The 10,215-nt window shown below is 46.3% G+C and overlaps 1 protein-coding gene across 1 annotated transcript; it reads right to left on the bottom strand.

Annotated features, from left to right (window-relative positions):
* Nucleotides 1-1,405: 1,405 nt before the first annotated feature.
* On the bottom strand, nucleotides 1,406-6,303 carry LOC103300442 (HLA class II histocompatibility antigen, DR alpha chain). Its single transcript, XM_028133728.2, has 5 exons — nucleotides 6,140-6,303; nucleotides 3,744-3,989; nucleotides 3,018-3,299; nucleotides 2,583-2,747; nucleotides 1,406-1,793 (listed from the first exon to the last, which is right to left on the bottom strand). Exons 1-4 carry the CDS (start codon nucleotides 6,219-6,221, stop codon nucleotides 2,593-2,595), a joined length of 765 nt encoding a protein of 254 aa, XP_027989529.2. The 5' UTR covers nucleotides 6,222-6,303; the 3' UTR covers nucleotides 1,406-1,793; nucleotides 2,583-2,592.
* Between the last annotated feature and the right edge of the window lie 3,912 nt (nucleotides 6,304-10,215).

Here is a 10,215-nt window from a genome sequence, read left to right as displayed (position 1 = left end):
TAGCTTTCTAGCTAAAATTCAGAACACTCAAAATACCAAGTGTTAGCTAAAGGGACTCATTCATTTGTGCTGGGAATGCAAAGTGGTACGGTCACTCTGCAAGACACTGGTGGCTTCTGATGAAGCTGCACAGACCCTTACCATTGATCCAGCGTCACAGTCTCAGGGATTCACTCAAATGAGTTGAAAACTTTGTCCCACAAAACCCGGCCCATAAATGTTTACAGCAGCTTCATTTACAATGACCAAGTCTTGAAATAACAAAAATGTCATTCAATAGATAAATGGATAAATAAACTGTGGTACATTCACACAATTAAGTATTATCCTATCTAATAAAAGAGTAATATGCAAATTGACCATCACTCCACACACAAGATGGCTGCCCCTATGTGGTCAAATATCCTGCCCCCATTTGAACACAAGATGGCCACCATAAGATAGGGGAGGGCAGTTGGGAGTGAGCAGGTCTGCAAGGGAGGGCAGTTGTGGGCAATCAGGTCAGCAGGGGAGGGCAGTTGGGAGGGACCAGTCCTGCAAGGAATGGGCAGTTAGGGGTGACCAGGCAAGCAGAGGAGGGAAGTTGGGGGCAACTGGGCCTACAGAGAAGGGCATTTGGGGGGGAACCCAGGCCTGCAGGGGAGAGCAGTTGAGGGGGACCAGGCCTGCAGGGTAGGGCAGTTAGGGGCAAACAGACTGGCAGGGGAATAGTTAGGCATCAATTGGGCTGGCAGGGGAGTGGTTAGGGGGTGATCAGACTGGTAGGCAGAAGCAGTTAGGGGCAATCAGGAAGGCAGGCAAGCGAGCAGTTGGGAGCCAGCAGTCCTGGATTATGAGAGGGATGTCCGACTGCCCGTTTAGGTCCAATCCTACCATGATCAGGCCTAAACAGGCAGTCGGACATCCCTCAAGGGGTCCCAGATTGGAGAAGGTGCAGGCTGGGCTGAGGGACACACCGTCCGTGCACAAATTTCATGCACTGGGCCTCTAGTATAATGATAAAAAGAAATAAGCTATGAAAAAACATGGAGAAACCTTAAATACATGTTGCTAAGTGAGAGGATTATCTCTCTACTCCACCCCATCTTCTCCTCACACTTCCTCACCTCTATTATCAGAGGCCAAACCCTAGGCATTGAGACCCACTCTTCTGAAGATCCAGATGTTTCATTGACTTGGAGGCTCAAGAACCAAAACCAAATTCTGAACTGGTTGCTCGGTAGAGATCTCCCAAGAAACCTTCCTCTAGAGTTTTCCAGATGAGGACTGGACCCCAGCAACTGGATTGCTTACAGAACCTCTGAATGAGACCACACCCTAACGAACCTGGGTATTAATTACAGAGGATGAAGGGAGCACATATATTCCCCAGCCCCTGTGAAGAACTGACTCAGATGCCAAAAACTCCACCTACACTCAGCCAATAGTTTATTGTATTTAGAAAAACCACAATTACAATTTGAAATCCCAAGCAAGACATATACAGGAGATGTTTTTATAGCAAAGAAATGATCTTATGGCCTATTGCAGGGGCATCGCATGCTGATAGTAAAAACTATAATGGGAAATGGAGGGAAAACAGAAATAGAAAGGGGCAATGACAGGGCAGCCCAACTAGATCCTGGAATATGGAGAGACTGAGATGGCATCACCCCTCGTAGACTGACTTAGGGGCTGGAGGTGCTGAAGAATGGTTGTCCCCACTGAGGTGGACATCTGGAGAAGTGCCAGGTGTGTAAAGATATTAAAGCAGAAATCTCTTCATTGGTCTTCTCCCGAAGAAAGTTCATTCCCTGTAGGAGGACACACATAGTTTTTAAAGAGTTTAAGATGAATATTTGAGCACTTACCTTCAGATTCCTTCCCCTTCTCCCTTAATCCTTTGACTATGAAAAAGTCTCTTAATATTCATCTGACCTCTAGTCAATACAACTTTTCCAACATGAACTGCATGAATGAGCAAACCATGCTTTACCTTCTCTTAGAACCCTGACACCACTTTTCAGATCGGAGGAGCAAACACAGACATTAGCATTCATACAGTAAGCCCACACTGACCCCAAAAGAGCTGTGGAAATGCTTTTTTCCTGATGGCCTGCCTCAGAAACTGTAAGCCAGGAAGTGCCCAAATCTTGTAGCTAACCTTCCTGCACCACTGGGCCTCGTATTCTAATGTTAAACAGTAGTCTTAGGTCTGGAGATAATTCCCAAGACTGAATGTCTAGGTCAGGGGTAGGGACTATCTGGCCTGTGGGCTATACAAGGTGCACAAAATCATTTGGTCTGGCCCTGCCAAGGCATTAGGGGAGAGTTAATTAAATGTTTGACCAAATATAGCAGGCTGATTTTTAAGTTGATAATTTTGTATGGCCTGCAGATGACGTTATAAATATCCAAATGGCCAACCTTGAAGCTTGGGGATATCAGACAATGCCTATGTCCGATTCTGTCCTAGCAAAGGTAAGTCAAGAGCTATGACTTTCCCCATCCTTTTCCCTTAAAGGCATCACATGTCCTTTTCCCCACTCTGTTTCCTTTTCTTGGTAACCTCACACATCTTCCTCTGAACACACCACACCCACCTGCAGCGCCTCACAGCGGCCCTCGGCGTTCAGCAGCATGGCCCTTGCGCACGCCCTTGATGATGAGGACGGTCCCCACAATGATGCCCACCAGACCCACGACCAGGCCCAGGCCACACACCACATTCTCTGTTGTCTCTGGGAGGGGGGTCCGTGCTTCAAACTCTGGGGAAATACAAAACGAAGCACAGAGGTAATGAATGCGGTACTACGTCAAAACAATAGTTACTACTCAACCAAAGAAAAGGAAGATACAGTGATGCATTAAGGGAATTACAAGTTAGAGAGCGAGGAACGCTGGATAATGGGAGAAGACAAGACCAGGAATTACAGCCGTTGTTATGAAATAGTGCGGTGACTCTTTCCCAAAGGACCAGACACATGCATCACAGAAGGAAACACAAAAAAGAAAGGAGGTTGAAGGATGGTCCATACCCCAGTGCTTGATAAGAGGCTCCTCCAAACCCCAGTGCTCCACCTTGCAGTCATAGACGTCCTCGTTTGAGGGCAGGAAGGGGAGATAGTAGAACTTGCGGAAAAGGTGGTCCTCCCTGGGCAGGAAGACCGTCTCTGACACTCCGGTTGTGACAGGTTTCCCATTTTGGAGCCACGTGACGTTGAGCACAGGTGGGGAGAACTTGTCAATGAAACAGATGAGGATGTTGGGCTCTCCCAGTTCCACAGCTTTGTTCGGGAACACAGTCATCTCTGGAGGTACTGGGGGACACGTGACAGAAATTAGCCTTCCTTGCTTAGGCTTGGCCCCTTCCTCTCTCTCTCTCTAAAACTGAAAAGAAGTTGATATTGTGCCCTGAGAATCTATGCCACAGACTCAGATACCTATCTCTGACACGTTCACCCATAAACTGTAACCACTATTGAGGTATAAGGTATCCAAGGACTTCATTCCTGGCTCCCCAAGCATAGATTCAGGGCAATAACTTTTAAAATGACAGTGGATGGCAGAGACAAGATGTGAGATCATTAGGAAATGAAAAGCCCCATGAAATTGTTGGGCCTGTAGCATGAGAATTTAGGGCTTGATATGGCAATGTTAGGCCCCTAGAAGGGGAAGTCATTCACAATAATACAAAAAAAGAGCTGAAGCATCTATTTTAAAGCTACGATCCCCACACCTAGGAGTGCAGCAGGGGGAAGTACCGTTGGTGTTCGGGGTGTAATTGGAGCGCTTCATCATAGTTTCCAGGTTGGCTTTGTCCACAGCAATATTGGCCAATGCACCCTGAGCCTCAAAACTGGCAAACTTGCCAAATTCTTCAAGCCGCCAGACCGTCTCCTTCTTTTGCATATCCACGTGGAAGATCTCATCACCATCAAAGTCAAACATGAACTCGCCCGTTAAGTCAGGTTCCATGAAGAACTCGGCCTGGATGATCACATGATCCTCTGAAAAGGTGGAAAAGGAGTTAGGGTTGGAACAAGCCGAGAGAGATGAGGAACCCAGGTGTGAGACACACGTGGGCAGGGGGGTGGTAGGCCAAGAGGAGTGAAGGAGTGATGGAGAGTAGGATGAGTGGGAAGATGAGGCTGGTTGAAGCATATTGGTGTTGAACAGAGACTGGAGGGAGAAATGAGGGGCATGTTAGAGAGGGTGGACTGAAGGAAATGGTCTGAAAAGCCTGAGTCTTGTGAAGCTGTGGTTTGCCTCCAGGTCACTAGCTGAGGAATGATCCCACTTTAGAAATCCAGCAGCAGCTCCTAAAAGGTTGGGTTCTGAAGTCTGAAATCAAATTAAAGTTTGAATTCTTATTCAGCTACTTACTTACCTAGTGATTTTGAGCAAATTATTTCACCTCCTTACATGTAAATTTTTAAATTATTTTCTTTTATGGTTTTGTTTCTTCCATGGGTTTGTTTTTAATTTAAATAAGACAAGTTAACTACACTGAGTGGCCAGATTATTATGATCTCTGAACGCATAATAATCTGGCCAGTGTGTGTGTAGATATATATATATTAGAGGCCCGGTGCATGAATTCGTGCATGGGTGGGGTCCAGCCAGCCTGGCCAGGTGGAGGGGACATGGATGTTGGCTGGCCTGCTGGTCGAACTCCTGGTCGAGGGGACAATTTGCATATTAGCCTTATATTATATAGGATATACACTGAGTGGCCAGATTATTATGCGTTCAGAGATCATAATAATCTGGCCACTCAGTGTAATTTCTTAGTATATCATCAGGCCTATAACAAGCACTTTAGGGTTAGAAACTGGTTTGTATGTAGGGACTAGACCCATGGAAAAGAACACTGGGGCCTGAGGTACCTGGGAAATTAAGATTGAGACCTTGTAGAGCACCCACTTTCCTGGATCTACACCCACACCATGGCTACTCTGAGGGAAGAATTACATTTGGATTAACCTTGGCAAAGAACCCTTATGTCTCAAAGATCCTTATATTGAGACTGTCATTAAGGGGTCTATTCATATGGTTGATACTGAGCCTAATTTATACTAAGGGCATAATCAATTTGAAATAAGAAAGTTAAAATTAGAGAGTTTGCAGCCTCCATGGTGTGTGTAGAGGAGAGGGGGATTTTAAAGTCTGACTGTATATAGGTAAAGCCAGGGATTTATTTAGCATTTGCAGCTATGTATTCATGTGTACACACACACACACACACACACACACACACACACACACACACACATTCTAGTTGCCCCTTCCCAACCCAAGGGAAGAGCCTCTCTCTTTCCAGATATGTATCCCCATGTATGGCTCTTTCTGGGCAATAGAAACCTACAGTTGCCATCACGGATATTGGAGCTGGTATATTCCTTTTTTCCAGTGTGCCTGCCACCCTCTGCAGTGGTCGCCTGGGTGAAAGGTATTTCTTCTCAATACATCTTCACTATAGCACACTGTCTGCTCAGGAGACAGCAGAGAACATTGGCTCTTCACCTCCTTACTCATTTTTCTACTCTCCTTGGAAAATCGCTAAGTAGCAGTGATCAAAGATCATTGTACCATCCAATAAGGAGGGCCTGTCACTGTCCCAGGGGCAGTAAATTGAATGCAGCTCATGTTGTCACACCTGTCCTCCCCCTCCCTTGGGAAGACTGTTACCTTCCGGTGACTTTCCTTTCTAGTGATCTTCCACAAAATGTCATTGCTCAAAATATTCTGACAGGATTCGCATGGCAAAAAACAACTACCAGGTGTCCAGCTAGGAACCGCTCAGATTTTCTCATTTAATCCTCACAGTATTGTGTGAGGTTTTCAATTTTACTAATTTGCTAGAAAGATAAGTTAAAGCCTAGAGAGGCAGCTTGCTAATGCCTCCCAGACAAGATTTCTTCCTCAAGTTTGCCTTACCTCAGTGAAATATACAACTCAGTTTTGCTCTTCTAAGCTAAATTTGACTTACTTCAAATTGTGGTGAGAAGAGATCTCTTCCACCTTCAACGTACTTTACTTCAGATTTTGACCCACAGAATACCTATAAAACGTTTCTTTCCCTCCAAATAGCGTCTTTCCACAATTCGCAATGCTCTCAGTGCTTATTCTCCCCAGTTATGATTCTCTCAGCACTTACCTTTGATAGCCCATGATTCCTGAAGGCACACCAGGACAACTGTGATGAAAAATCCTAACACTGGGTCTCCAATTATGGCCATTTTTCTTCTTGGGTGCTTTGATGGGGGTCAGCAGAACTCAAGAGTGGAGCTGGACAGATAGGAGTAAAACAGGGGAAATCATGTGAAATAGTGTCGGATTGATTAAAATTTAAATCAGTTGAGCTGCAGCCAATCAGCACAGTGTTTTAAGATGACTCATCTGTTGCTAAGGAAAGGACTTTTGTAAAGGGTCTGGGAAAGAAGATAGATAAAAGGTAAAGCTCTTAAACAAATGAACACAAAACAACAAAAAATAAGTTTTTGAGATTAGGCAATCACTCACACTTTTCCATCCCAATCCAAGTTCTAGAAAGGGATATACCTCAAGCACATAGTGAGAATATAATCAATAAAAAACCTAAAGTGAGAGTTAGTGGCAGATCACGCATCTGTGCTGTGACAGCTGGGGAGCTTACTAGTTTCTTAGTATTTTAAGAGACAACAAATCATCTAAAAAGAAGGTAAATTATCAGGCTAAGAAGAATCCCCAAATCTTGCAATATTGGAGGACAGCTTTACTTAAGGAGCTCCTTCTCCTCCTCCTCCTCTCCCCCTCCTCCTCCTCCTCTCTCTCGTCCTCCTCCTCCTCCTCCTCCTCCTTCTTCTTCCTCTTCTTCTTCTTCTTCTTCTTCTTCTTCTTCTTCTTCTTCTTCTTCTTCTTGTTTGTTTATTAATCATTACTGGAAGATATTTTTCCATTGATTTTTAGAGAGAGTGGAAGAGAGAGGGAAAGACAGAGAGAAACATCAATGTGAGAGAAACACATTGACTGGTTGTATCCTGCACAAGCCCCGACCAGGGCCTGGTCCAGGAAGGAGCCTGCAACCAAGGTGTGTGCCCTTGACCAGAATTGAACCCGGGGCCTTTTGATCTGCAGGTCAACACTCTATCCACTGAGCCAAACTGGCTAGGGCTTAAGGAGCTTCTTATTGCTTCAGGCTTCTCCTTCAGTGTCCTAGACTCCAAGATGGCCAGCTCCTCAAGAGTTAGGATACCTGGCACTGTACTATCCTTAGGGAACTCTGAAGGAGAAACTGAGTTTCAACACTCCCCAAAATGGAGGGGGTAGAAATGGGTAGTGGTTGCTGAAAACAGTGAACTATTAAGGGGCTACGTTTTACTAATCCTTACCATCTTACATATGGCCAGAGATGGAGTAGACTGTGGGGGACACACCTCACTTGAGGATTTGGGTTGGTGAGTAGGCTGAAGTAGATTGGGCAGAGCTAATTTTACTGGGAGTGATGGGGATGAGCTGCAGGAGGGCTTTGCCATTACTCCCTCATGTCATAAGGTTATGAAAGTTCTGATCCAAAGACTTAATTTTGATATTTACTATTGAGAATACTAGAAGTCAAGACACACTGACCTTCATGTTTTTTAAAAACATAGTGCAATACAAAAGAAAATGAAACCACACATAGAAAGGGCTGGAATCCAGAGACCTTCAATGAAGGGAGACCTGTAGGTGAGGCAGCCCATCAGATGGTGAGCTCCCTGTTTAATATCAGTTATGATACATATGCTCAGGGTGGACTTTCCCTTTGCTGTGCTGAGGCCTTACCCTGCCGTGCAGCTGCCTCACAAATCATGGGGGCACCCACCCCATACACACGGATGGTCTGATCACATCCAAGGGCTTTGGACGTGCTCTGAAGCTGACTTCTAGGTCACTTGGAGGAGACCCACAGCACAGCTCTGTCCTGTAACTGTTAAGGACTACACTTCCTGGAGGCAGGGGAATGGGCCCGAGGAGAGCTGTACAGTGTCCGTCTGCTGAGAGCTGATCCTTCGATTCAGGCTTTGCCATCTTCTCTTTTGGAGGGAAAACCAACTGTGATTTTTCTGTGTCTGCCCTTTGCTGCCCTCATGCCTCATTCTTATAAGTAGCTCAATAAATACTAGAATATGGTCATCTCAGAGACATGTTACAGAAAAACATTTTACATGTCACAATAGCACCTTCAATCCGAGGTGTTGCTCAGCAACTTATGATACTGCTCGGTCTAAAGCCCTGATTGGCTCTCCTCCTGAGATTACTAAATCTGGGAGATTTTGCAAAAGACTTTCGGTTCCCTCTCTCTGTGATGGTGGAGAAGTTCCTATCTGGACACCGCACAAGATTCCCTGTCTCTTCCAACATGATTGAGGAAGTTTCTGAGGCTCCTGGGGTCTTCTTGGTGCATGGATGGTGAGGAGCCCCTGTACTCAGAGTTCAGTCAGGAAATAGAAACCCGTAGACACTCCCAGGACGTTTGCTGCAGTTCTGCCCTATTTCAGGAAGTTTACCTTAACACTGCTAGGCGTTCCGGAGGAGCACAGTCAGCTCAGACCCCCAACGCTGAGAGGTCAGAGGTCAGAGGCCTGTGGGAGCCACTGCGGACATCTAGCTCCTCAAGAAGGGAAGGAAAGTTCCTAGAACCCGGCGACTTGCCAAGACTCCTGTCTGGGAAGCCTTTGTGTTCACCCATGAGAGGGCCTCAGCCCAGCTGCCGCCCCCAAACCTCACAGCAGCGTGTCCACTGACACCTGGGGCAAGGAGGGCCCAAGAAATGCCGAGTCCTAAGTCTGTTTCCCATGGCACGGGCAAGACCATAGAGGTTAATGAGAATTTTTTTAAAAAGACTACATGCAAATACTATATCCACCGTAGCTCCTCTGGCTCCCTCACAGCACTAAACCTAGACCCGAGAAAATATTGTGTGGGTTACAGGTCAGGCCTGGGAAATGAGAACTTTCACACGGGACACAAGTCTGGGACCTGCGTGTTTGTGTGGCTGGAATTCTGAGAGCCTCCAGCCCCTGCTTTGTGCTCCCTGCCCTGCCCTCCCCCTCCAGCACCAAGAACCTTGCTGCTTCTCCTGCCGAGGCATCCGGAGGAGCTGTGGGGTTTTGATCTGGGCATTCCTTTCCCAAATCCCCATGTAGGCCTTTCCTTGTTCGGTATCTTTTCTCCTCCGATCCTGACAGGAGGCAGAAGCTAGTCGGCTGAAATGAGTCTCTAGCAGATTTCAACAAATGTGCGGGGGTGGGGGCTTATGGGCCTTCCTAACGTGTCCTGCGTGGGTAAGGGCCGCATGGTGGCATGGTGTTTGGGCTCACCTCCAGCTGAGAGGATGACAGCTTGAGAGTCTGATTCATCCTCTCTTCACCTCCACCTGAGACCCAGCACTTTGAAGGTCTGAGTTCCCTCTGCACAGGCCCCAGGGGTTAAAATCGCCCTTCTTTGCGTGGATAGTTTTTATACATATACATATATACATATATTTACATATTTTTATATATACAAACACAAACACACACTCTTATGTTTGCTGTGTATGTGCACGCATGTGAGGGTTTGGAAACTTTGAATCCATGTCTCAGAGTACCTGTCTACCAGCCCATCACAGGTTCCATCACTACAACCTGAGCACCAAGAGGCACAAGCTTAGCTTACTGACCCAGAGACTGTGAAAGGAAAGATTAATTTGAAAAATCACGGAAGGCGCCGAAGAGCTGCTGCCTTCAATAGCCTCCCCCATGGCCAATCAACAGTCTGAGTCACTCTCTCACTCAGCACCTCCTCCTGTTCTTTCCACGTTCGGCGGCTTGAGAGCTGCTTGCAGCTTCCTTTGTCATCCTGCCACTCAGAAGCCGGCACGCACAGAGGAACAGAGGGCGTGCCTGCAAAGCTGCTCTTATCTTTTGAAAGCGTGCCTGCGCTCACCAGTGAGTCTTCCTTTCACTCTCCCACGACTGGGGAATGACTTTAGTCACTGTCCATGGAAGACACAGTCCAGAACCCGCACCCTTAAATGCGGCGCTCTGTCACGAGGCCTATGCTGCGGGGTCTCATCCGGGTCGTAATGCTTTTGTGGAATACAGATGGGTTTCATAAGTGCACCTATGTGCGTATGGGACTCAGAGAAGGAGAACTGGAAAAGTCTATTTATCAATCAAATTATATAACATTTGTTTACTCATCAATTTTTTAATTAAATGCTATTTGATC

The sequence above is a fragment of the Eptesicus fuscus genome, chromosome 10 (assembly GCF_027574615.1).
Source record: "Eptesicus fuscus isolate TK198812 chromosome 10, DD_ASM_mEF_20220401, whole genome shotgun sequence".
NCBI lineage: Eukaryota > Metazoa > Chordata > Mammalia > Chiroptera > Vespertilionidae > Eptesicus > Eptesicus fuscus.
This window is presented reverse-complemented; position numbering and strand designations above follow the sequence as displayed.